The sequence below is a fragment of the Conger conger genome, chromosome 15 (genome assembly GCF_963514075.1).
Source record: "Conger conger chromosome 15, fConCon1.1, whole genome shotgun sequence".
In the NCBI taxonomy this organism is placed as follows: domain Eukaryota; kingdom Metazoa; phylum Chordata; class Actinopteri; order Anguilliformes; family Congridae; genus Conger; species Conger conger.
In genome coordinates, this window is record NC_083774.1 from 16,459,928 (window position 1) to 16,487,879 (window position 27,952).

Genomic DNA, 27,952 nt, shown 5'->3' on the forward strand with positions numbered 1-27,952 from the left:
GGATGATTTCTTTTCTTATTCTCGAGGTGAACTGTGACGCCTTTTGTATCCTTGAGTCCACCTTGATAATTTAAATGTCACAGGGAGTCACGGAGAGTGACTGAATGTGAGTTTCCGCCACATTTATATGTATTAAGTCTCCGCATTGAGCACTATGCCACGGACACTTGATGAAATGTAGGTGTCAAAATTACACAAGCGAAGCGCAGGACAATTTTAGACCTCAGTGTGGCAATTTACAGCATGGCTCTTTGTCAGGACGTGTGAATGGAATGTCCCTGGACAATTACTCACTGGTGTAGCATTAGATGCATCGCCCTAGTTCTCCCACATTGAAAACCAAATATCATCTCACTGAAAATGTTTTTTCTTTTTGGAAATACCAGACGTCATCTTCATTTATGTTTTGTCATAAACACGTCTAAAGCTGCCATGTATTTTCTTGCCAGTGCACTATAAATACATCAGTAACAGGACTGAGAAACTTCCTTTAGTATGAATGTTACAGCAATCCACTCATAAGCTTACTGGGTGTATTGATGTATTGATGTAAACCCATAGGATAGAATCATTCCTTGTCAAACACAATAAAATACTGTGATCCTGTATCTTTAAGAATGATTTTCAGCTCTGTACAGAATGCATGATCATTGTATTTACATTTGATTTTTTAGGATAATAAACTAAGCACTTCAGTCTTTACATACATATTTGATCCTGCATGGATTCATTCATTTATAATTTATTTCATAGGGAAATTTCCATGTAGATACATTGTGCAAAACAATCTAATGCACTGTACCATAACATTTCTAAATTACATTAGTTTCTAATGCTTGTCCCTACAACGGCTTTTGCAAATTTATGCACGTAGATGTCAATGTTACGCATTAAGCATAATCAATGAAAAGAAGCAACCAAATATCTCCTTGTCACACAAAAAATAAATGCAGGTAAACAAGACCACTTTGAAATAAATGTCTGTTGTTCAACATTAAACATTAGGATGTAAAACAGTTCATTGAAGAACCTCTTACTTTATTAAGTTGGGACATTGAGCAGTCACTTCAAGTAGGCACAAACAGTATTTTTATCATTCACAAGCATACAAGTTACACAACATGGAGCTCACTGCTTTTAGGTCAGGTTATGTGAAACCCAGATCAATATTCAATTAACAGCTCAATCTAAATTATGTGCAGTATGAGCTCAGCATGAAACCAAAAATCCAGTGTCTCCTCTCCCAGTAAAATGTCCAGTGTAAATTCGACTCTTAACAGAGTGTAGACAGTATATGGTCCAATTGGGACCATACAGTTTGTACTTACTGTGTAAGAAGCATATCATGCAGTGCAGTGAGCCTTTCCAAATGAAATCTCACTTTTGATATCATAGCTATCGACACTGAAAGATTACACAGCCTTGCACAAATGATGCAAACCACTGAAAGTGCAAGATTATAAAAACACTTCTGAATGAAAGGGTAAAAAAAAAGATAGCCTGCTTGTTTTGCTCTCATCGGAAATGGCAGTGCAAAGATACTTAAACAGCGCAGCACAGATCCGCTAACGATGCGGTTGTGTGGTAAGAGATCTGCAATTCCCAGCCTAGGATCTGAGACTCCCCTGAATTACAGTAACCCTCTTAGTGAATCATTTTCATTTCATCTCATCTGAGCCGAAGTCCTTTTATGAAAGCGATGCGTGTTACCTGAGGCCCCCCAGGGTGCCTCGCCAATTCCCGTGCAGGTTTTCCATCGCGGGCTGAAAGGCGATATATTTGGACTGCTTGTGTGTGACAGAGAAGCGCGGGAGTTGGGAGAGTGCAGCCTTGGGCACGAGGGGGTTTGATATTGATGATAGGGGGGGCGGGAGACCATCTGCTGCCCGGGGACGCCACAGAGACTCATTGTTCATCGTCTGCCCCCCTGTGCTCACCCCGCATTGTCTTACAATGAGAATGGAGGGCCGGAGCCGAACGCTAGCGGCAGGATGAGCGCTAATGAGCGTTTCTTCCTCACGCTGCCAGCGCAGTGCAGTCGTGGAGGAACTGGGGTTGCAGCTGAGGAATTGCAGGTTCAAATCCACGGCGTGGCGTGGCCATTGTGTTCCTCAGCAAGGTAATTAACTTGGGCGTCCTCGGTAAAATACCCAGCGGTATAAATTGACTCTAAGCCAAAACCAAAAGTGTGCCGTGTACGTTGCTCCGGATTAAAGATATCTGATAAGCAAATAAAGTTGTGCAATGAAATGTTGTGTAATACTGTACTTCCACTTGCCTGGATGGAGTTATAACCAGTACAGAGCAGGTGAAAATGCTGGTAGTGAGCAGCATAAAAAAGAAAATAGGCAATATATCTCCAAAAGGAAGAAAGGGAAAGAAGCCAAAACCTTTCTGAATAATTCATCCCCGGGGACCTTAATGTGTAGGTCATTATAACGAAGTGCTACATAAAGAGAAACGCCCGAAGTGCGCGTAGACTGCTGATGCAGTGAATAATAAGACGTGTTCCCAGTTCCTCTGTCTCCTAATGGCTATTGCTCATCGCACACAAAGAAGAATAGTGTTGTGTCGGGATGCTTGTGTGTCTTTTAATGGCACCATTAAATGTGAGGCCTGCTGAGCTGTACCATAATTTATCATCATTTTTCGGGGATATTTGACCCCAGGAAGGCAGGGTCAAGTCAAGAGTAGGCCATGCTCAGGATGAATGTGGTGCTAATGGCTCCCTAATGTATACGCAGTACTGCCTAACATGCACAATATTTTTGTCTCATTTGGCAAAAAAGTAATGTACAGTAAATAAGAAGTTTAAATATAAGACGGAAATGCATGTTGAGATTGACTTATTTGCAGTGTGAGAATTGTCATTGGGACAAGAAATTGTTCAATAACAAACAAAAAAAATCTTACCTATGGTTTTAAATGATATCACTTAGTCAGGGGTTAAGAAGCTGTTGAGTCTCTGAAACATATTTGTGTCCATAAGCTATCATCATTTGTAAATGGTCAAAAAATGACAGATTCAAACTACATTTACAGTACATACATACATTCAGTGAGCACTTTATTCGGGATTTATTACTTATTTTTTGGACTTATGAAGTCTGCTGGTGTAGCCTATCCACTTAGTGGTTTGACGCGTTTTGTGTTCAGAGATGCTCTTCTGCATACACTGTAATGTGTGGTTATTTGCATTCCTGTCAGCTTTGACCTTTCTAGATCTTCTCCTCTGACCTCTCTCATTAACAAGGCATTTCTGCATAAAGAACTACTGCTTTTTGTGTGTGTGTGCCATTCTCTGTAAACTATAGAGACTAGCAGTTTGGGATACTCAAACCATCCTGTCTGGCACTAACAATCATTCCACGGTCAAGGTCACTTAGATCACATTTTTCCCCATTCCGATGGCTGATGTGAACATTAACTGAAACCCCTGACCTGTATCTGCATGATTTTATGCATTGCACTGCTGCCACATGATTGGCTGATTAGATAATCGGATGAATAAGTAGGTGCAAAGTACTCAGTGAGTGTATATTTACAGTGCAATTTTTTGCTACAGCCTTTGGCTTAATTTGTTTTTCTCTTTTATAATGATATAATTATATTTGCTTTATCATCATGTTAGCGTCCAGCTGTAAGAAAATTTGCAATCAGGCTGCATAAAAGCTACTAGCAGTAGCACTACAAAGCTGTTGCCTTCTGCCTCAGTATATTTCTTCTTCAAATACAACAAGTAGTATATAAAGGTGCGTTCTGTATACAGTGATAATTTCAGTCCGAAGATTTTACTCTGATTCCCAGGACCCGAGAAAGTGATGTAACATATTCAAACTGTAAGAATCGCAGAGGGGAAAGGCCGATCTTCCCCCGGCAGTGCGCTGCTCGTATTTCATACCTTTGTAAACAGTGACAAATGAGTCTGAGAGTGCTCGGAGACCGGCGTGACCTGGCACTGCGTCCGGGTCTGATCCGTGGACCAGACACGGCTGATAATGTGCGTATTTGTCCCAGACGTGACGGCTGCAAGCCATCTGACCGCAGAACTCGGGTGCTCCGTGCCGGGTTATTGCAGGACTTGGTCATTATGCAACTGTTCTGCTGGCTGTGTGGGGAGTGCTTTGTTAAGGCCAGTTTATAGTCCGGTGTCACTTGACTGAAATCGTAGAGTGTTCCTGAACGCTCTATTGCAGCCCGAACTAGATAGTGGTCATTGTCAGAAAAGTATAAACGCACACCAGACGGCCAGGGTATAAACGAAACGTTGCTGTGAGCAGCGAAGTCCATTGAAAGTCAATGTGATGCTCTGTAACTGGACTATAAACTGGCCTTTAATGTGTGAGCACTGTTGCTGGATCAGTTTTCAGGACCCCGGATAGTGAGTAACAGAAGCCAGTGAAGATCAGGGCTGGGGCAGATGTGGAGAGTTTCAGACAGATGGCTGAAGTGTGAGGGTGCACATTGGAGGTTCATGAAGACCTGAAACTAGTGTCATCTGAGTTCATTCCAACATTCTGTTCTATAAATGGAGGTATAGTGCAAATCTGTGGATGCATTCTGTAATAGAAATTTCAGCACTTCCTCCCCTGAAATCACTGCCAATGCAAAAACACCATCTGTTTGGCCATTTAGGAGAGATCAATTACTCTGCTGGATACTGAGAACAGTCAACCTCCCTTCAAAAAAGGAGAAATTAGAAGAGCCAACAAATTCCATATTGCATTGCCCGAATGTGTTTGTAAACAGGACGGAACTTCACCTTTTTAAACAGAAATACCAAAACACACTGACAACCCTGAAACAGGAGCCAAGTCAGATTTCTGACTCATTTATAATTCTGAGTTCATGTTTCAGTGGAGGTTCCCTTGACAAACGTACTGTAGCATTCAGCAGAATAGAGTATATCAGTTATCCTCAAGCCTGGTACTGGAGAACTGCAGATTTTTGTTTTCACCTTTCACTGATCACCAACGCATTCAGACCGAAGAAACCAGTTGACCTGAGTTAGCCTTGTAATCAAACACTTTAACTGACCGGTGCTGTGCCATTTAAGTTCTTCGTAAGAGCAAAAGCCTGCAGACCTTTCAGCTCTCCTGGACCAGAATTGAGGACCACCGTATATTATAGTATAATGCTAGAAATAACTAAGCTGCTAAAAGATATCAATAAGGGTGACTATAGGATGAGTTATTGCCTGGTGATATAGTCGTAGTTTCCGATGTCTCATGACCTCTTGTCGGAGCCTCAAGCTCTTCCTCAGCCCTGTTCTGTGTGCTCCTGCACCTCAGCCTCTCCAGGCTCTCTGGCTCAGCTAGCGCAGCAGCTGCAGGCTTGTGGTCATGAGCAGGAGACACGCCAAACTCCTGGTCAGAGATAGGAGGTGTGCTGCCCTGTTTCTCTTCTCTATTGGGTCCGGTAACCGCAATGCCCACCCTGAGCATCGAGAGCCACTCAGTCTGTCCGACAGGCCCTCCCTCGTTGGGCTCGCTCCCCCAGCCCTGCCTGCACGTCTATTCCAGCTCCCAACTCACTGCCGACCACCTTCCCACCCCACTGCCTGCAAGAGGCCGGACTCTCTCCTCCGTGACTGCCAGTGACTCCGTAATATCCACTCCTCTGCTTGGCAGGGATCTCTGGGGGTGTGAGCGGTCCTCCAGCCCTGGAGATTCAGCACGCTTCATTGCGCTGATTCTGAGGGAAGCTCCAGAGAAGTTATGTGAGGAGTATGTGGGTGGGAGGGGAAGCAAGGTATTCTCAATGTCGCCGGTTTCAGCTGAGAGTGGATTCACGGAGGGGGAAATTGTGATATGCTCTTGTGCTGTTCAATCAAAATAATTAAAAACATCATGGCTGATGCATGCTAATTAAAAAAAAAAAATTACCAGGCGTGATCTATTCTGAGTGAAAATGTTAAGATCTTTCTCTCTACCTTTGAATTATCTGAAGACAGTAACTCTAAGGTCAGCTTTTATGCCCTACTCGGACGGCACACATTAAAGGTGATGTAAAAGGTCTCAGACGGACACTGCTTCAGTTATTAGTATGGAAAGTGTGGCAGTGAGATATTACTGCCATCCTCATGGGATTGGCTTAGAGATCCTGTGATGAGGACACTTTCAGTCCTTTATAAATCCAGCTCCCTGTAAGATATAGATGTGGTCTCTCTTGAGATTTTCTAATACTTTTAAGTGCTCACATTATTATAGTGGGTATGAGGTGACATTCTAAGTTCAGATCATTGGATTAAGCTTGAAAATCTTGCCGAAGGGAAGAGCATAATTAGCTCCACTAACGCATGTGTTATTTTTTCAACGGAAGTCCTGCTGCTGCCCATTATTGGGAAAATGTCCTTCTCCGGATGCTGGAATTATCTATTCTTCTTCATTATATTTCTGCTGTGCTAGTGTGCATAACTGCCTCGTAATGCTTAGGATATCTGCTAAGGCTTAATTCTCTTAAGGTAATTTTTGACGCACAGTGTGTCTGCTACATCTTGTCCCTGATGTAATGAAACCACCCAGATGTTAGTGGTGGAGATGGGGGTGGATGCTGTCTCCGTGCTGCTCTCTCTCCCCCACTCCCCACCCCCTTGCTATTCTTTAAAATGTGGATTTAATTTTAATGCATTAGTCCGTGTGAATTAGAGGCAGGAGCACATACTGTAAATTTGCATTGAAATGCGTTGCACTGCATGTGTTACAGTGAATTAAGAAATTCTATTCTGCTTTCTATTGCTGGAAGTGCTGCATTGAATATAGAGTATCCAGCAAAAATATGCACATATAGGTTGTGCACATACACAAATGTCAGTTACTTACCTGGATGCTCAAGATCTCTGTAGTTCACTTTGATTGGAGAAATGTTCTGTGCATATCACACTGCATTGCATTATATTTGATGCCTGAGAAGATGCTCTTATTCTGAGCAATTTACACTGCAAGAGAACATAGAGTACATACATCCATGTTAGGAGCAGTGGCATAGACTTGCCTGAGGTAATAGCCAGACCAGGAGAAAAAGCAATACGCACTAGACGGGCAACAATGATGACGCTGTGGTAAATACATACAATTGCATAATATTATTGATCCCATACCAATCTCTGATCAAATGGCAGGATCTCGAGGGTAAGGATTCCAGGAGGGTAAGAGGTGGGATTCAAAATGGCCGTGTCTGCCCGGAGTGTGCCGTACCTGCCCTGCTTTTGTAAAGCGCATTGTTTTCTTCCCCTTTGTGCCCCAGCGAGTGCCACAATGCCACGGACCGGATTAAGGTGAGAGTGTGGGATGAGGACGACGACATCAAGTCGCGGGTGAAGCAGCATTTCAAAAAAGAGTCTGACGACTTCCTCGGGCAAACCATCATCGAAGTGAGGACGCTCAGCGGCGAAATGGACGTCTGGTACAACCTTGGTATGTTCAGCCATTTTGTGCTTCTGCAGTCCTGTCTTGCGTATGCATAGCACTGTGGATGAAAAGGGTCAGTAATGCCCTGCTGAACATCTCGTGACAGGGCGGGGGCACTGACTCCCAATAGCATCCCACTGCGGGGCGGGGCACTGACTCCCAATAGCATCCGACTCAGGGTGGCTTCACACTGAGAAGGGTGCCAATAGCTGTGAATCACACTGATGAAAATCTGTCAGTTAAAGTGGTCACACCCCACTGCTAATGTCCAGGGTCGCAACCCCCAGTCCTGGAGGGCCAGAGTGTCTGCACAGTTCTGTGGTTTCCTTTCGATCAGCAGCTCCTTTGGGTTTAAACCTGATGAGGTGTTCAGACTCCTTAGCCAGCTAATGACGCCCCCAAACACCCCAAAAGTCCCTTCTGGCTTTGAGCTTGATATCTCTGACTAGGTTCACTTGCTACCCACTATCACATCTCTCAGTATGTTTTTGAATACTACTGATTGGTTTGATGCATTTTATGCCCAACGTGGTTTAACAAAAAACTCTATGACAATTCCCACAATCGCCACTGTTATTGTGCTAGATCTCTTTAATAGCTGTTATCATGGTGGTTTAAGATCCATTCATTTGAACTAATTTGAAAATTTGATTTACATGTATTTCTCATTCTGGTTATCGCTGTCATAGTGTGATATTATCTGGCATAGTGCAAGCACTGTAGTTAGGGACATGTAGTATAATTTAAAATTGTCTGTCTGAATGACAGCAAATGAAGGTCAAGTTAAGATGTGCAATTGGCAGGGTATGGGCGGGTTCAGTCAGAGAGGAGTCTGCATTTCATTGCTATCTAGAGATCCCTGCTGAGGGACCCCCGCTGGTCGATCGGGCTCCCGTGAGCTGTATGTGAAATCCGCATACCAAATGTCTTCCTCGGGCTCCGCTCAGTATGAGCCGTGAAAAACAAGATGGAGACAGCACTCGTTTCAGAGGAGAACACACGTCCACACTCTCCCGAATCATCGGTGAGGTTCTCGCATGAATGTGGGCGCAGCTGCATATAGTTGGACATTCCAAATTAGGGTGGGAGTTGGATATGTGCAGTCCCATGTTGAAATGAGGAAATGGGCGGCCTGTAGCATAGTGGTTAAGGTAAATGACTGGGACACGCAAGGTCGGTGGTTCTAATCCTGGTGTAGCCACAATAAGATCTGCACAGCCGTTGATCCCTTGAGCAAGGCCCTTAACCCTGCATTGCTCCAGAGGAGGATTGTCTCCTGCTTAGTCTAATCAACTGTACGTTGCTCTGGATAAAAGCATCTGCCAAATGCCATTAATGAAATAACGGCGATTACCTCGTTGCGGAACTCGTTTGACACAGTGACTGCGGTTTAAACTCGGCAGGGAATAAACAGCCTCCTCTCCTGACCCTGTTTGAATGCTCTCGGTGATTTTTTGAGCTCGAATTAATAAGCGCTTGTTTTGTAGCTTCCACTTGGCGATAGTAAACACGCTTTTTATGGCTAACGTTCGGCTTTTGTCCGGGAGGAATTGTTGAAAAATGTCCCTTCACCTGTCTGTGTGCCTGTCATTACGGAACGCCCGGGGAAAGGAAATTCATTTGTTGTGGAGGTCGAGGAGCATGAAGGGAGGGCTGCAACTGCAATTGAAATAAATTACGTTGTCAAAATTACACCCGTGCGAAACCGTAACTGCCGCACTCCATCCTGACGAAATTGGTGGCTGGGAGAGACTGCTCAAAAGAAATGTGCCTGAAGACGCATTACACAACAACTGTTTTAGTCCGACTGCACACCGTTGACAATTGAATAAAAGTGGGATGCCACAAAAATAGCTGGATGTTTCTGCAGAGTAATAACACCTTTTTTTTCCAGAGGTTATTGTGAGTCATGATCAGATTCACTACAGAATGGGCGGGTTAAGCAGGGAAAATATCCTTTTCCAAAGTGAGAGGGGGGGAAACGCATGAAAGGCAATCTGCCTTTAATCTCTTATTTTTCATCCCTGAAGAAAAACGGACGGATAAATCGGTGGTGTCCGGCGCGATCCGGCTGAAGATCAGCGTGGAGATGAAAGGAGAGGAGAAGGCAGCCCCGCCCCACGGACAGTATACCTGCTTACACGAGGTAAGCACTCTGACCCGGGCCTGTTTCAATCAACATTTGTCCTTAACCTGCACTTACAAGGACATTTCACACTTTTCTGTTAAATTATTTTGAATGAGCCCTGATAGGCCAAGTTTGATTTGTTTGTGTTTGATTTGCACTTTGTTGTACGTCGCTCTGGATAAGAGCGTCTGCTAAATGCCACGTAATGTAATGTAATGTAAAAGTTCATGAAAACAGCGTGGCGACATGCTGTCAATAATACATTGCTCTTTGAATTTGTTCAAACACAGCAATGTTTGAGAAGATCAAACCATTATAACCTCCCTCTTCTTTGGCTCTTACTCAAGCATTTAAAAAAAATACCTGTGCTAATTCAGTTTGCCTACACTTGATAGGGTGACTGTACAGCATCACACTGCCATTGTAATGAGCGTCATATGACATTACTGAGCCATCTGAGTCCTCAGGCCTTCAGTATAGACTCACGCTTGGAGGCCTTCAGTATAGACTCACACTTGGAGGCCTTCAGTATAGACTCACTGGGAGGCCTTCAGTATAGACTCACTTGGAAGCCTTCAGTGTAGATTCTCACTGGGCATAGCATTATATCATTCAGCTCCCATGTTCTGGGCTTTGCTGCTCTGTAGAACCTGTTCCATCACCTGACGGAGGTGAAGAACAACGGGGTGGTGAAGATACCTGAGGTGAAGGGGGATGAGGCCTGGAAGGTCTACTTCGACGACGTCTCCCAGGAGATCGTGGACGAGTTCGCCATGCGATACGGGGTGGAGGCCATTTACCAAGCAATGACGTGAGTACTAGCAACCGGCCATTTCACTTGTTCGGTTCTGTCAAAAAGCCTTCAGCAGTTCTTTCGAAACTATCATTACAGTCAGTACGACCACGTACTCCACAACAGGTTGAGGTGCATTGAAGGGCAGGTTTGTTTCGATGGTATATTTTCAATATACCTTGACCTACTCAAGCTCCATTGATTACAGTGACACATAGCAATGAGAGGCATGTATGCAAAACCTCTATGGCATTAGGACCATTGAACTGAGCATAGATGTTTGGACTTTGCTGGCATGGACTTTGCTGGAGAACTGAATTCAGAGAGCAGCAGGGGGAGATGAGGTAGGCTGTGAGCTCTCCAGCAGAGGCTGTGCCACCCGCTCACACATTTGGACAACCAGTCAGAAATTACAATCTGTTCATAGCGGGGACAGCTGGAACCCGTGAATGGAGACTGTCCCCATTCCAGCAAGTGTTCGTCTGAGTCACTAACCAATGCAAAACAGAGGTGTCTGGCACAGGTTGTTCTTGCTTGTCGTCGCCGGTGACGGCTGAAAACAGCAGCAGTTGAGCGGCGTTTCGTATTGTTTCGCTCAGCTCGTGCTCTGACTGAGGAGGACAGCTCTCTGTAATGAATCACGCTCTTCAGCGTCACGCCCCCACCCTCTGGCGTGTTACCGGAGACAGAACCACGGGACGGTAACGCAGCGGCAGTCGGGATGGCGGGAGGCGTGCGCCGTGGCGCTCCTTCGGCAGTGCGTACGTGCCCGCCATACGGAGCGCCCGCCATACGGAGCGCCTCGTCTCTCAGACCGCGACGACGGCGGGAGATATTCACCGCCAGGCTACGATCACGCTGAGGGTCACTTTAGCTCCGGTCACTTTATTCATGTTGCACTTTTCTTTTTTCAGTTTTTTACGGTGACACTATCGCACAGACGCTTCACAGGGCTTTTGCTTCTGTTTATACGCCGTCTTTTTCCCCCTAATCGTACACATAGGAGAAAAATCCCAGAGCTTTTACACCCTCTGTCAGCTTTGAAAGGGAGCACGCTAGCCCACTAAATGCTTCTTTTCACTCTGTAGCCTGCCAGCTGAGCTGTGCAGTCCCTGTGCCAGAGGACATTACTGAAATAGCTACTGAGCGGGGAGGAAGGGATACCCTGTTGGCTCTATGGCTAATTATGACATCACTCCGACCTGAGGGCCTCCATCTACCGTTGGCACCACCGTGTTCTGGGTTCAGTCAGGACCATCGGGTGTACCAAGCCACTCCCGGTTCTGTGCGGTCCGAAGGATCCGACACCTGGCTCAGGCTGGTTCCATCATGAGCATAGCACAGAAACAAGCTAATTCCTCAAGAACATACTGCTCTTTGCAATGTTACAAAATAGTGTTAATCTCAGAGCTGTGTCTGTATAAGAATATGAAACCTCATTCAAATTGTATTCAGCCTGTTGTCATCGTTCAGCATTATCTTAAATGAGGAATGAATTGAAATGCATCTCTACAGTTACAGCCTTTCAGTGGAAAATGGACTAAGGAATTGCTTCAACCTGACTGTAGCAGATGCATAGTTATTTCAGTATGAAGATGGACCATTAATATAAAAAGGTTTTGACTATAGGTGTAAGTCATTTAATTCATCACAATACAAACTATTATGATATAAATGAGAGATGTATATTATGGAGACTTTGACGGTCAGTGAAATATCTAAACCGGTGTTTTCCAATCGGATCTCCTTGATGGTTTCAAAGAACTCAGTCCATTGGACTGTATTAAGCGAATGGCTATAAAGACGTTACCTCTCCCAGGTCAATATCCAATTTCCAGAACTCATCTGACCTACCTACCATGGTCAGGGTCTGCTGGCTGCTGATTAGTTCAAATACATTGCTTTCTTCAGGAACCAGCACTTCACAGAAGAAATAGAGCACCTAACAACCTTACCCTAACTTGGTGTGTGTGCGTGTGTGCATGAGTGTGTGTGGTGGGACTGTATTTTATGACCTGATTATTGTGTTTGAAAGGATCACTCCATGACACAGTCGTAGCATCAAAACAACATCATTTACTTCCGCATTTGAGATCCGTCTAGACCAGAGCAACACAATTCAATACCCATCACTCAGGCATAATACAATGATTGCAGCTCAGTGGAACAATGCTATCACTCGATGCATCACTGATAACCCAGTGTGCAGACATGACACTGATAATCTCCTATATTTTATCTGTGGCAGCATGTTTTGCTAGTTTCATGTTGACTTTTCCAAATAAGCAGTTAACAGTCAGAATCTTTCCAGCAAGCAAATGAGAGGATGATAATCCCATAATTAAAATCCAGAGGGCCTGTTAATTTAGGGGCATGAATTTGATACAATAATCAAAACAAGTATGCTAGCTTCCTCTTAATGGAATGCCAGACACAACTGGACAAAAGTGCACTCCATTACAAGCAAACAGATTCAGCATGTAGATATTTCAAGGTGTACAATAAATCACATTTTAGCCTTGAACACAGCTGGTGATGGGAGAGAAGGAAATGCAGGTGGGGGGGTTTCGATCTGTGACCTCAGATAATTTGGGTGCACTGTAGAGATGGTTTAAAATTATGATTGATAAGGAAGGCGAACCCAACAGCTTGTTGCATCATTTATTCTGATTGTGCTTGAAGGAGGGCTTCTCTTCAGGACAGACCAAAGGCTGATTCCACCATTTTCTTCAGGAGGTAGAGCTAGTTGTGCAACAAATTGAGGATTTTCCTCTGTACACTGTACATCTTTCCGAGTGAACAAAAGCCAGAATCTAGATGTCATCTTTTTTTTGACATAAACAGACCACTGTAGGATAACCCCAAAATTAATAGCCTGGCTACTTCCTAGTCAGCTAGAAACCAAATGTAGCCAGGTTTTCACGTGAATGCTTTTACATGAAGACAGCATTTCACTGGCTTTTACACCACGCACAGGAATGTTCTGGATCCTGTCGTGGCGTGTATCTGGACAGCTCTGTTGAAGCAGCATAATGTGAAGACAGGGCGGTGGGTCACTCCCCCTTAATGAAAGTGCTAATGCAGTTTTAAGAGCAGCTCTTTACTTTATGATGGGCCTTTATTTCTCCTGCCTTTGTTCCTCCCCTGCCCGCACTGTGCCACCCACACAAAGAGCAGGCTAGCTAGAGCTCTCTGCTGCTCTCTACTGCACCTACCCAACAGCCAGTGAACAAACTACAGTGCTGCACACAGAGCTACAGCGGAGCTAGCGTCAGTTGGAAGACAGGCATATCTGCAATTGAGAGTGGTTGAATACAGCCCAGTGGATACCCGGGACAACCTGTTGTCGTGGCGAACCACAGAACCTGGACTGACCCACCCTACCTTGGTTGGCGCAGAGTTAGCATTAGTCCACTGAAGGGATGAACAAGGATCATGATTCTTCGTCTTTAAAACCTCATACATTTTCATTCCCCCCTTGCTCATATTTCCCACGCTGTGTTAATTTTGGCGTTCACGCTAAAGAGGCAAACCACTCATTGATGGTTCTGAACTGGAAATAAAGTGTGAAGCGTGTCCCTGTCCAATTAAGCGCTGGGAACGACCGCATTTGCTTTACGTCCTCATCAACGCCTGACAGCTCACTAATAGTGCAGTGAATAAGTTCTGCTGCAGGCACTCAAGTAATGATTGCGATTTTTCAAGCATGGCATTGGTGGATTGTTTGAGCTTAATTAAGTGCTTTTGAGCAAGTCAAATAAGAACTCAAAGGAAGTGGGTCAGAGTGGTGCACAACATTAATTTGCGGTTTGTGAAAGTCACAGGAGCTGCAGCCCACCCCCCTTTACCTTTTTTCCTTCTCTTGCTTTCTTACTTCTTACTGCCTGGTAACTTCCCCTCACTTAAATGAGTTTACCTAAAATAATTAACCTTTTGAAGAGTAGGTTGTTCTTTCAAAATCCAAAGCCCTATTGTTCTAGCACTTCATTGCTTTTGATTACCAGCAGTAGAATGTTCATTACATGTCATTTGGCTGACACTTTTATCCAAAGCGACATACAGTTGATTAGACTAAGCAGGAGACAATCCTCCCCTGGAGCAATGCAGGGTTAAGGGCCTTGCGCAAGGGCTGTGTGGATCTTATTGTGGCTACACCAGGTATCGGACCACCGACTTTACGGGTCCCAGTCATGTACCTTAACCACATACGGCGTGGTAGGAATGGGGCCTGTCATTTCACAGCTCTGACTGTTCAATGCGAGTTCAGACCATTACCCAGCCCCCCTGCACAGTCGCCAGCACAGAGAGAGTGCGGGTCTTCAAACCCAACGTAATTGCGCCATTGATATAAACATGACAGCACACATATTGATGCATTCTTTTAATACCCCCACCTCGGGGGAATCGAGAGATCTGCCAGCCATTACAAAGTAAATTAACTGTGTCTGAAAGCATAAATAAAGATCTGTAATAAACAGTGCAGTATCTGCATGCTTTTCGGTAGTGCCGTGTTATTCAGTACAGCTGGTCACTGCATGTGAGTGGGAAGGCTTGAAGGCCTCTATATGCCCTATTAGTCCTCTAATAGGAACAGAAAGCAGTGCTGTGCGTTAGCTGGGGCCTTAAGGTGCCTGTTTGCCTCTTCGCAATTACAACTCCCCGCCCTGGTGCAGTAAATTTCCGTCCTGCCCTGTGGGTTCAGCGCTTATTTCAGCGGCTTGCTGTGCCGGCAGGCTGTAGACTGCTTCCGTTCCAGGCAGTGTGTGTGTGTGTGTGTGTGTGTGTGTGTGTGTGTGTGTGAGAGAGAGTGTGTGTGAGTGTGTGCATGTGAGTGTGTGCATGTGAGTGTGTGCGTGAGTGTGTGTGTGTGTGTGTGCGCGCGCGTGAGTGTGTGTGTGTGCGCACGCGTGAGTGTGTGTGTGTGAGTGTGTGTGTGTGTGTGTGTGTGTGAGTGAGTGTGTGCGTGAGTGTGTGCGCGTGTGTGTGTGTGTGCGCGCGCGTGAGTGTGTGTGTGTGTGCACGCGTGAGTGTGTGTGTGTGTGTGTGTGTGTGCGCGCGTGAGTGTGTGTGTGTGTGTGTGAGTGAGTGTGTGTGTGTGTGTGTGTGTGAGTGAGTGTGTGTGTGTGTGTGTGTGTGTGAGTGTGTGTGAGTGCGTCTGTCATTTCTTCCTGCTTTCCTCCTAATGATCTCCATCGGATGAGCGGTCCTGAGGCAGGAACACCGTGCTCGATCCTCCTCTTCAATTCTGCGTGGAGGAGCTTCTTGCTCAAAGACACACTTTACTCTTCAGAGACGTGACATCATCAAACAATAAAAAACAACAGAGATCACATCTTTCTTGTAATCCTCAGTGAGGCTTAAAGTGTAGCCTGGAGGCGTTTAAGGGTTAAAGATGCAGGAAAATGAGGAAAGATACTTTGTCTAGAGCTGTACAATCCTCAGCTCTATATATTTAGCCCATATGTATATTTACCCCACATTGCGATTTTGCCCTCTTGCTGGTATTCCATCATGCTTGGCGTAAAGAGACGTGATTGCGGCTCTTAGTTTTGCGCTCTCGTGTGTCTCTTTCAGCCATTTCTCCTGCCTCTCCTCTAAGTACATGTGTCCTGGCGTGCCGGCTGTGATGAGCAATCTGCTGGCCAACATCAACGCCTACTTTGCTCACACCACCACGGCCACCACCAACATCTCTGCCTCCGACCGCTTCGCCGCCTCCAACTTCGGGGTGAGTCTGCGCTCCCCCTCCTGCTCTCGGTCCCCGCTGGGGAAACCATCCTGCTGATCACAGGGGCAGCGCAGTGTTCATGGCCCACGGGCTGGCCTAGTGAACTAAAAGCTGAAGGTTTGATTCCCGGGAGGGGGGCCCTGCTGTTCCCTTGTATCCTTGAGAAAGGCTGAATTACATTAGTATGAATCCAGCTGTAGTAATAATAATAATAATAATAATAATAATATAAATAATAATATAAATAATAATATAAATAATAATATTTAAAAAAATAATAATAATAATAATAATAATAATAATAATATGAAGAATATGAAGAATATGAATAATATAAAAAATATTATTACTATTATTGTTATTATTATTATTGTTATTATTACATCTGGATATATACAAGCTTTTACCAAAGCAGAGCAAATCTGTGGCACTCTAATTTCAGGTAGTGAAATGCAACAGTAGATTCATTTAAAAATCCCCAGAGAACATAATGGCCATCTTAAAATTCATGAAAATTTAATTAAAGTTAGTTTCCTGAAGTTAAATGGGATTGCCCCAACCCTGATTTTACGACACGTCAGGTTTGCTCTGCGAAGGTTACATTTTGTGTTAAAGTGCCATGCAATAAGCTTTTGTTTTTCTCGACAGAGGGAAAAATTCGTCAAACTCTTAGACCAGCTGCACAATTCATTGAGGATTGATCTGTCTAAATATCGGGTATGTACAGGAGACATTGTTAAACATTTCTATTTTGTTGTATTTCATTTAACCTATTGCAGATTTTCAAGTAACTTATAAATAAAACACTTCACATTCACCAGTATGCTATAAAATCACTGTTCAGCACAAACCATGCTGAACAGTGTGCTTGAAATCACTTTTTACTACAAGACTAATCCCCTAAAAACTAAACAAATACGATACAGAATTAAATTGTATCGTAGGGGGAAATTGTATTCCACAATTTCCTCTTTCCGGAGGAAAGTTATGCATTATATTTGCATATCAATCATTTCCTCTGAATATTTTGATTACTGTAGCAGAACTTTACCTTTTTCATCTAAAATATGATCCCTCTCCTTCCCCAAGTAACAATACAACACAGAACAGGAGAGCAAGGAGAGACAGTAGGCACCAAGTAACACTCTGACTCCTAATCCACAGTGACTAATATCTTGGCATAAAGTACACTCTGGCATTTTTTATGTCCAGACCTGGATTGATCAGGGACGGCTGTGATGTGGAACGTAGCGTTGACGTGTTTACGGAGAGAGCAGTGGGTGAATAACACGCTGGCTTTATCTCCACCTGCATCTCCGCGGGCGGTCTCGCGGGAAGGGCTGAATGCCATCAGACACAAACACGATTCAGATCAGCGGTTCAGTTTGCCTTTCCTTAAAACAGCGAGACGCCGTGCAGCTTTTTCGCATGAACCGACCTCCTCCCGACGCCACGCTTCCTGGTGTCAGTCACCGTTTTAATGAACAGAGACTCCGGTCTTTCAGGGACAGGAGAGAGGCAGCGTTCCTTCCTCTTGTGACAACTCTGACTCTCGGCACAACGATCACGGGGTCGAGGAGAGGTGGCAATAAAAGACTGAACTAAACTCGACATCCTGCAGGTCCCCTGTGGAATATGTGTGGGCTTGTCCGTTTCTGTGTCTCTTTCTCCTGAGTGGAGCAGTCTTCCAAAGCATTTTCTTCTTCTGGGGGGTGAGCAAGGTGGTGATGTCACACTTGCTTTCAGGATTGTTCTACAGAGCATTAGCTCTCATTGTCCCAATGCTGTGTATATGCATTTTTTGTATAGTTATGCAGGCAAACATTAGTTGTGATTCCCCAAATTCCTCCCCTGGCAAGGCGAAATCACCATCCGATAGACCCATCCGAACATTGTATTTACTGCCTAAATCAAGAAAATTGCTCTGGGATTATGGGTAATTCCTTGAGTGTTTTGGACTGTAATTAAGATTTTACTCTACCCTTACATAACGGCTGCTAAATCCGCTGGCATTTTCAAACTAGAGCACAGGGAAACATTGCCATCAGCACAGAAATGATTCAACACAATTATGCAAATGTTAAATAAAAAACAATTCCATAGTTTACCATAGACAACTGTTGTCACATTTCATACTGTATTTGGAATTATGCTTGCTTGTAAAACCTACCATGCAATTTATTAATTATAGATTCATTAGTATCTAAATGATGTTATGGAAAACATCTAGCAATGTTTATGACTGCTGTGAATTAATCTGCCATCTGTTGAAGTGAGCACAGATTGATATCAGAAAAGACAATTTGTTAGATTAGTCCTTTTCTCTCTTGGGAGACACACTGGATAATATCCGGGTCCAATTAAAGAGCTTTGGGGAAAAAAGGCAGTTGGTCTACAGGCGTAAAAATTTTATGGAGAATGCAGAGACAGATATTACATTAATGGCATTCGGCAGACGCTCTTATCCAGAATGACATACAGTTGATTAGACTAAGCAGGAGACAATCCTCCGCTGGAGCAATGCTAGGTTAAGGGCCTTGGCTGTGCAGATCTTATTGTGGCTACACCGGGAATCGAACCTTGCGTGTCCCAGTCATTTACCTTAACCACAACAGGCCGTTACAGTTTGTAATGTGTATTTTTTGGTGATGACCTTTTGCATGTGGGCTTTAGACAATGCTGAGCACCCATATGGGGTAACAGCCTCATCCACCTGCCAGGGCGGGATCCCATCCCTGGACACTAAAGACAAGATATAAATGCATGAAATGTACCAGTGCAATTTACAGCATGATTATGTAATAAACCTGTCAAATGCATAACTGTCGTATGTAAATGTGATACGCTGAATCTTTAATTATGTATGCAAATACAAGAGGGAGGGAGGGAGATAGAGAAAGAGGGAGAGAGAGGGAAAGAGAAAGAGAGAGAGAAAATGAATGACAATGAGCATGAGGGCAATCATAATGAGAGCAAGGGTCTCATTCCCACAATGTGATCACCAGGATAATTTCCCTGCCAGCAACCCAGAAAGGCTCCAAGACCTCAAATCCACAGTGGATCTGCTAACCAGCATCACCTTCTTCAGAATGAAGGTACGGAGCTTCTTATCTTCTCCATCTCACTCTTGTGTTTCTCTTTTTCCCCCAGATAACGCCGGCTTTAATGTGTTATTGTCAAATGCTCTTATCACATCTCATTGTCGGGTGCGGTTAAGAGTTTTCCATCGCCTTTGCTTGCTGAATTGGACAGTAACTCCAGAGGAGGGCATCTGGAAAGTTCTCTCTGAATGACAGAAGTTTCCAGAGCAGCCATTTGAATTGGGTTTTGTTGTTTCAATTGTGAAGTATATTATTGTCTGCAACCTCCACCATAACCATGGCTGCTCTGACTGCAAAAGAATGGAGGTAATTAGACTGTACCATTTGAATGAAACACAAAGCTGACAAAATGACACAAGATGCAGGTTTTCTAAGACGGAATATAATGGCCATTGTATGGATATTGAAACTGCAGTGTGATCTATATGATTTATTGCTTGGCGATAATAGACACAACCAGTTGTAGTCTGCACTGAAGAATGGTAATTACTTCCAGTTAATTAAAGTGGCAGTCACATTGTGTTCAATCAACATATTCCAATTCATTGCCACTTTTTAATTCCGATCAATGCTTTTCATAAAACATCCCAATATTCAATATGCAGTTTAGTCACAGATTGTTTTAAAAGCATCCATTACGCGGTGTTCTCTTACGGTACATCTAAGAAAGGAGTAATGCACAACATAACAATCTGTCTATTCGAATTGCTTTGTTAAAGTACAGAAATTGATTTCCACTGCATGTAATGTCGTTAATGAGAGTTGCGCAGTTTATTACTATTGATTTTGAAGATTGTTTTATTTGAGTCTACCATCAGGTTCTGCAGTATCTATTCATTCAGACTGTCAAGTGCAGGCCCTATAAGCTGGGACCAAAGCCTTTCATGCTGCTGCCAACTGTGGCTGGCTCTTTTGCAGGGTGGAGAATAATTTGCTGTAGAATCACCCAGGGAGGGAGGATTCCAGTTGGTGGGATTGTTCTTTCCTCATTTCACAAGACAAAAGCAACCGTTGTGTTCAGTCAGGCTGTTGTAATATACAGTGCCTGATCCAGAAGGTTATTCTTCGGACATAGGAATTCAATACTGGGGAAAATTTTTACATTCTGTTTGTGATCTTATGGGAAAACTGCTCGGCAGTTTGCAATAAGGGGGCTTACTTAGAAAAAAATACAAAGACTGGAAAAACATTGAAGCCATGACTGTGCGCCATTTCTCTTCTGCCTTAAGCTGTTGTGTGTACAGTCTCTGCTTTTCAAAACAACTGCCTTCCGCCTCGTACTGACTTTACCCTTACATATTTACATATTCAAAGACATTCTTATCTCCTCATATATATCTTCTTTACACCCTGCTGCCACAGGGTAAAAGCAGCCTTGTGCTCTAATGAGTGGCAGATCCTTCTACCCCGGCAGGGTTTAAATGGTACAGACCCCCTCCGTCTGCAGTGGGGGGAGAGAAATAAAAATGTCACCCTGATTTAAGCAGCCCCCCTCCCGTAGCAAGGCAAGGACCATTACACAGGCACACATGCATGCACAGGCTTGTATGGGAGTGCGCACTGGGACCAGCAGGCCATGAGTGAATGTGTAATGCAAGTGATCTGTCCTGGTGGGGCACTCACCAATGACACATGGTGTGTGTGCGTACTGTATGTGTGTGTGTGTGTGTGTGTGTGTGTGTGCATGCTGTGTGTGCGTGTGCATACTGTATGCGTGTGTATCTGTGTGTGTGTGTGTATGGAGCCATTGCGGTGTCTCTGATGTGTGTGTGTGTGTGTGTGTGTGTGTGAGAGAGAGAGAGAGAGAGGTGACCCTGGATAAAAAAATATATGAATACAAATATAAATACAATAAAATGCTTAAGAAATAAAAGATAAATGCATGCTATCTATTCTCTATCTTCTTTGGTTTGGCCTTTCAGGTGCAGGAGCTGCAGAGCCCGCCCAGGGCCAGCATGGTTGTGAAGGACTGTGTGCGAGCTTGCCTGGATTCCACCTACAAGTACATTTTTGACAACTGCCATGACCTTTACAACCAGCTTCTGGATCAGGTAAGTGCAGGCATCGGTCAACGGCTCGAGGGTAATTTTAAACCGACGGGTCTAGCATCACTAACGGAGTACTTTCCCGCCGATTTCCCCGGTTTGCAGCACTGACCCGGCGCATGATAATAATTGCGCTTATTACTCGACGGAGTCTGAATATTGAGGAGTAACAGTAGAGGAGGCTGTGTGAATGTGTAAGGCTGAGGAGTGACAGCGTCTCCTCCACGCTCTCCCCGAGTGTCGGCCGTGGAAGAAGTGTTTCCGGCACGTTCTGGGCGCCCGGGCTGCGGCTCAAACGGCACGTCCGCTGGAGCGTGACTTCTGTTCCGCGCGGCCAGCGCCATCTGTCACGGAGTGAGCGGACTGGTCCACACCGCAGAACGGAGACGAACAGCGGGAGCGCGCACCCAAACATTCAGCATGCGCACCTCAGCACGCCATCCCACACCTTCCTTTCACTTTATGAGAGGATTTCTAACGATATGTACGATAATCCTGAAAAAGCGACGTCTCTCCCCCCTAAAAGGGCACTTAAGGCCATTCTTACTACTACATCATACAATTTCTAATTTAATGCGCATTTATAATGGAAAAGGGGAGGAGGGGGTCAATTAGTATTTGAATTAACCCCAGGGAGGGTCATTACATGCATATATGACATAAACCTCTTGTCGAAAGCCCTTAAAACGCCGTAGGTACAGCAATGCTGTGTATTGATTGCATGTCTGATAATTAAAATATAGTCAAAGGGGATGTACAAGATAAAATTTGTTTCATAATCATATTTAATGAATTGCATAATCATAATTTAACCCCACCAATGACCTTTGAGGTAAGCTGGGGTGTGGAATTTTCCTGGCCTGCCTTAATGGAAGAAGTAGATCCCAGTTGTGCGTGTCGTATCAGAGAAATGGAATTTGCATGTTTATTTGCCATTGGTATTCAGACATCCCCACCTTTCTATACTGAGAGTGTATTTGGATACTTGCCCAGAAATGGTTTAGCATGATAGAAATCTGCGGATTCCAGGGAGGGACGTTGCCAGACCTGTGAACCAGCACTCCATATTGGGGATTGAAATATCCCAGGGAAGTGTATGCATGCATGAGAACAATGACGTTTGGAACTGGGATCTAATGAACGTCCTGTAAACACATGAGTGTGAGCAGGGAAGGGGTCCTGTGTTCATGTTCAAAACACTCATACCACACATAGGACAAGGACATGTTTAATTATTACATTATGGATTTTCATTCCCTCTTAAAAAAGAAAAAAAAAATCTAAAATGATGATGATGATGATGAAGTGTGCGACAGTTAATGAACTTATTTCACCTTTAACACCATTCTATACCACAATGTAGGCACAGTACGTTCAAAGGGTGATGAAGTTGATCTTTAGCTTTATGTGTTCAAACTGCCCAGGGGGGTTATTGGCAATTGCTTCTTGTGAAAGATAGATGCAGGTGCTAATTACACTCAAGTTCAATACACTTGAACAGCATCCCAGCAATTTGACATCTGCTTAGGAAAAGAATCGTTAATCCTGAAGAAACCCTTATAGGTGCCCTTATACTGCTATTGAATCTTGAGTTGTTTGCAGCTGAATATCAATCGCTCTCTGCTTGGTGAATATTTAATGCTTGGCTTTACGTTGACCCTGCCAACGTAGCTTTTCAAACCGCGCTCAATCATCAGCGATGGAGGGCCGAGAGCCTGCAAGGACAGAAAGCTAAAGAACATTCTGGAAGAACCCTGGAAACATCACCTGGATGTACTCTCGATGTTCCAGCGAGCAGAGGAAACGTATCACCACAGACAGTCCTGGGTTAAGAGGATTAATCTCAGTCACGTTCTGTATTGTCTCCACTTCTGGTTATTAAAACAAGAATGGTCCACTGTACGCGTTTAAATCCCGAGATGGCAGAACAGTGTGTCACAATGCAACAGCAAATCACAGAAGAGAAAGTAAAAAGCAGCCCTGTGGAGACCCAATCCAGTCCTCATGGACATTATCTGCTTCTTATGGCCAGCAATGCATTCTGTCCAGTGGCAACACCTTCAATAGCGATGTGCCGGACTCTGTTGCCCAGTGCAACCCCAAGCTAAATAATTGTTTTGTTTGAAGCGGGAGCTGTAATCTCAGCGATGCACCATTCTTGGAGATACGGAAAAAGTCAGCCCTCTAATAAACTTCCCTTTTGTATGGCATGCCTTAAATAGAATGTGTTTTTTTGGGTTTGACAATAGTATTGAACAAATCCATGGTTCACACTGATAAGGACCGAGCGTTGTTGTTTCAGCATTCATCTTAATGTTCTTCAGGCCTGAATTCAGGCCGGCCCTGCTGCACTTTGCCCATAATGAATTTATCTGCAAGAATCTGGCACAGTTTTTGAATAATTCAGCAAACAAACATTTGAAACCTTTTTAAAGAAATATATTAACAGGGTAAGACATGATTTAATTTAAATACAGAAAGCTCTGTTGATAGATTGAATGCAAAACTCAAGTAATGCCCTACAAATACCAGGACATGTTTTTTTATTGCAGGTTCATCTCCTGGGGAGACGTTTGTTTCATTATTCAGGATGAGCAGTATTTCCTATTAAGCTGACCTCTGTAATGTCCCATTCTTCCTGTGAATATAGTGTTGGCATTTGGCAGCCCAACCTGTAAATGAGTTAGTGTGCTTTGGAAGACGAGAGTTCAGCTGTTCGTGTTCGGTTCTGCTGCAAGTAAAATTTAATATTTGTATCTCTTTGGGTTAACGATTCAAATGACACAAATGTACTGATATCTTTTTAAACGTGGAAGACCACGTTGGTCAGTTGCCACGCATGGCAAGGGTGGCAGCTAATGATGTCTGATGGTATAGATGGTATCTGTCATGATGTTGGATTCTTCAGTTTCATACACAAGTGACGCGTTGGCAACTGACCAGTTTTTTCCTCTAGGTCGGTGCCATGTGTATTGCTCTGTCATCAGATTATTGTTTTGTTTGTTTTTTACTGAGGCATCATGTCAAAGCCCATCTTCAAGGCAGCCTGTTTTTAGCACACTCTGCAGAGACGGGATTATTGCAGGGACAATGACAGGAATCTTAATCAAGTGAATATTTCTTGTTTGGTCTTCACACTTTTTTTGGAATATGTCCTTCCTTCCATTCCGACAGTAGTTTCCAGTTCCTGGCACTGTCACTTGTACTCACTGTTTCCTGGGAATCATATCAGTTTTCCTGCACAAGGTCACACTCACTTCCACCCAAACAGTGCCCACCTGGTAGTCTGTGGGCATGCTGTGTGATTCCAGGAGGAGTTAATGCCATGGTTACCAGACCCTCCCTGGCATGCTAATTATTGTATGTCCTTTAACTGAAGTCTCAGCTACCTACAGTATAGTGACCATAGGAGCCAAATTTGCCCCATAATGAGTGTGTTAACCACGTGAGCCACTCAGAAGCTTCTAAACAAAGATGATAAAAGGTTACATATAAAGATCCTACATTGTTCAGAGGTTTCTCCTGTGTCTCATTATCCGTGCCCGTCTGTTATGCAGCTGTGCAGCTACACAGCAGATGATCACAGAGGCCCGGCCTTGGTGCTACTGAACATACACTCTAGATATCCTTTATACAGCCTCTTAAATTAATGGCAAATTTGATACAACTAGTTCTACATTTTGCAGTCTTAATTGTTCCGTGTCAGGGTCTGCCACAGATGAAATATTTTCAGCACTATGGTTCATTTTGCATCTTGCTCCCACTTTCTTTCATGCGATATGAGTTTACGTGGGTCCAGAGGAAGTTTAATTTCCAATAGTAAGGCCCATCTGATATTCTGCTGCTCTAAGTGGAATTTACTTTTGAGACTGTATTAGTTTCTTCCACAGCAATACAGTGTAATGGGTGAGTTGTATATTTTTGCTCCACCCCCCCCCCCCCCCTCCCCCTTACAATTTCCTCTCATAATATTGATTTCTCTACTCCAATGTAATGCAGAGGGCTGTTGAATATTTGACAGCTGACCATTAGATAACCAAAATGAATCCAGCCAAATCAAAACAACATTATATTCCTCCTGGTGTCTGCCTAGGCAAGAACAGAGCTCCGTGCCATTGCGACGTTCAATGTATGATAACATCTTAGAAAATGCTGTCAGCTTGCGTGAGATGCAGCACATGTTGGCGACTGACAGTGTATTTGTGGGGAAGGCAGTATTTCTGAATAGAAGACAACTGCAGCCCTCCAGTGAGATTTGTGGTGGAATTGGGCGCACACGCATGTTCCAGAATCACATGCACTCTTGGTCTGCTCCTATCAGCAAAGCAATTTAGATAAGGCAGTAAAATTCTATTACTGTACAGCCAGTCCTTTCCATATCTCTTTTTTCTTTCACATGACTCATGTGCAAATGTACCTGGAGCAGAGAATGTTTAGCCTCTGACTGAGACTGAGTTTTACCACAATGGTCAGCCTGAAAATCCAACAGAAAGAACTAGGCTTCTCCTGGGGTTCCCCCTATTCACAGTGAGCAGAAGCATATTCCTTTTTGTTTATCTTACATGCTTACATATGATGGGACTGGGGCCATATCTCTCAGGCAACAAAAATGACTGAATGTGGACTGCAGTGTGTGTGTGTTGAGAGTGAGAATGTGTTATATGAATACCTGATGGCCAATATTTTTAGCAGGGTACATTATTTCCAAAATAAGCAAGTTAGCCATCAAATGACAGGATGATAATTTTACAGTTAAGTTCCTGGGTGCCTGCTATTTCAAGGGCACAAATGAGAGAGCACCTCCTGGTGCCGTCATAGGAAAGCTAGCTTCTGCTTAAAGGCATAATTATCAAAGCTGCAGACACAATGAACGCTCCGTGACAGTGAACATATGTAGATATTTAAAAATACAAAATAAATCACATTTTAGCCTTGGACGCAACCAAGGGAATGCAGGGAGGAGGATTTTGATCAGTGACCTCGGGGAAATTGGGTGCACTGTAGAGATTGTTTAAAATAAAATGATGATAAAATGATGAAGGCAAACCCAACAGCTCGTGCATTTATGAGATACATCCATGCCCACACCCACTCCACCAGCTTGGTTCCCCTTTTAGCCAAATACTGAACATTCCCTGCCCTCCGTCTCCTCAGTGTTAATACCCATGTGCATGTAACCCTGATCTCACCCCCCTCACATTATCCAACCATTTTGTATGTGCCAAAGAAGTGCATCCTACAGCTCTGCTGGGACATCCTCTGTTTTGCTGGCCTAAAAAACAAGAAAAATCAGTCCGCCACAAGTAATCATTGTGCTATTCCATACACTGGTTTGCTTTGCTGCATTGTTTGTGGATTCAGTGGAGGACCCATGATGGGAATAGGTGACTTTTGAGGTGCCTGACAATGTTGCATGCATGCCCATGGGGAGATAACATTAAGGGAGTATAGGAGTTTACGTCATGGTTTAACGTGAGGAGATATAACACGAGAACATTAAACACTGTATGTGTGTTACAATCTGGATTATGTTTTTGTCTCGATGTGAAATGTGTATGTTTTGTGTTTGTGCTTTATGTTTTTTGATGCACCGTACAATTGGCCAGTTTTGTACGACACCTAGTGGCCAGTGCTACCCTCACTGGAGACCAAGGTGTCACAGCCTGGAAGAATGTTCCACGTTTTCCCCGGGTTTCATAATGAAGAGAGAGCGAAAACAGGAGGAGAATATTTCTAAATAAAGGCCCCTACTTGAGCTCACCATTGCCCTCGGAAGTGAACATTGATTACAAGATAATAAGTTGACACCTTGAGCAATGTGGCTTTTGTGTTATCATTTTGCCATAATGGTCTCACTTATCAACGGGTGGTTTTGGAATAATGAGAACACAGGTAAGTCTTCAGCAGTAGGGACCAGTGCAGCATATTGAAACTGGTGGATAATTCTATGACGCTGCCCAGATACAGGATCACAGAACAAAGCGGAGGGCTGAAATTGTAATCATCTCCTCATCATGCAAAAAATGACTGAGGGGTCCAGCTGTTCCCTCTTTAATAGCTGCCCAGGAGGACTGTTCTTATGTAAACACCCATGAAGACGTTATTCTGCAAGATTAATAAAACATGGGGAAGCAGGCCTGCTAACAGGGGGGAAAGAAACATCAAAAGACTGCTTTAGGTTTTTGACTGGCAGCAATTTAGTTATTCCTCTCCACAACATTGAAGCTCTCCCCCTTTGTCCCCCCCCCTCCCTCCCTCCCTCCCCCCCCCCCCTCCATCTCTCTCACATAGACTAAGAAACAGGATGTGCCACGTGAGGAGCAGGGCCCGTCAATCAAGAACCTGGACTTCTGGCCCAAAGTCATCACACTGATGGTGTCTGTAATCGATGAGGACAGGACAGCGTACACACCAGTGATCAATCAGTGAGTCATGAGGGGTTTACCTTCATTACCTTCATACCTCATTCACAAAAGTCTTCAGATCCAGACTATTCACACTCTTCTCCTGTAACGTGTAACTTCAAAAGGCAACGGCCTTTCTGAGAGTCTCTCATCGTTCAGAGTGGAGGCACATTTACAGCCCCATTCAGCTCCACTCTGCCTGAGGTCCCTGTGGTGGTGGTGCTACTGTAGATCTAATTTGAGCGGATTTAATCGGGAGAGTGGTTGAGAATTATTTAGGAGAGATACAGGTGTCCGTGAGAGTGTTACAGATGCATGCGGGGCAGATACCCCTCAGAGCTTCA

General features: G+C 44.1%; 1 protein-coding gene across 2 annotated transcripts in view; it reads left to right on the forward strand.

The window, feature by feature from the left end:
- LOC133111186 (protein unc-13 homolog C-like) overlaps positions 1–27,952 on the forward strand; it is a 95,814-nt gene that overhangs the window by 21,082 nt on the left and 46,780 nt on the right. For both annotated transcript variants that reach the window (XM_061221351.1, XM_061221350.1), the window contains 8 exons: positions 7,246–7,415; positions 9,440–9,555; positions 10,185–10,348; positions 15,905–16,058; positions 16,707–16,775; positions 19,064–19,153; positions 21,082–21,210; positions 27,496–27,629. In XM_061221351.1, coding sequence (XP_061077335.1) covers positions 7,246–7,415; positions 9,440–9,555; positions 10,185–10,348; positions 15,905–16,058; positions 16,707–16,775; positions 19,064–19,153; positions 21,082–21,210; positions 27,496–27,629 — 1,026 coding nt within the window. The remainder of the gene's footprint in view (positions 1–7,245; positions 7,416–9,439; positions 9,556–10,184; positions 10,349–15,904; positions 16,059–16,706; positions 16,776–19,063; positions 19,154–21,081; positions 21,211–27,495; positions 27,630–27,952) is intronic.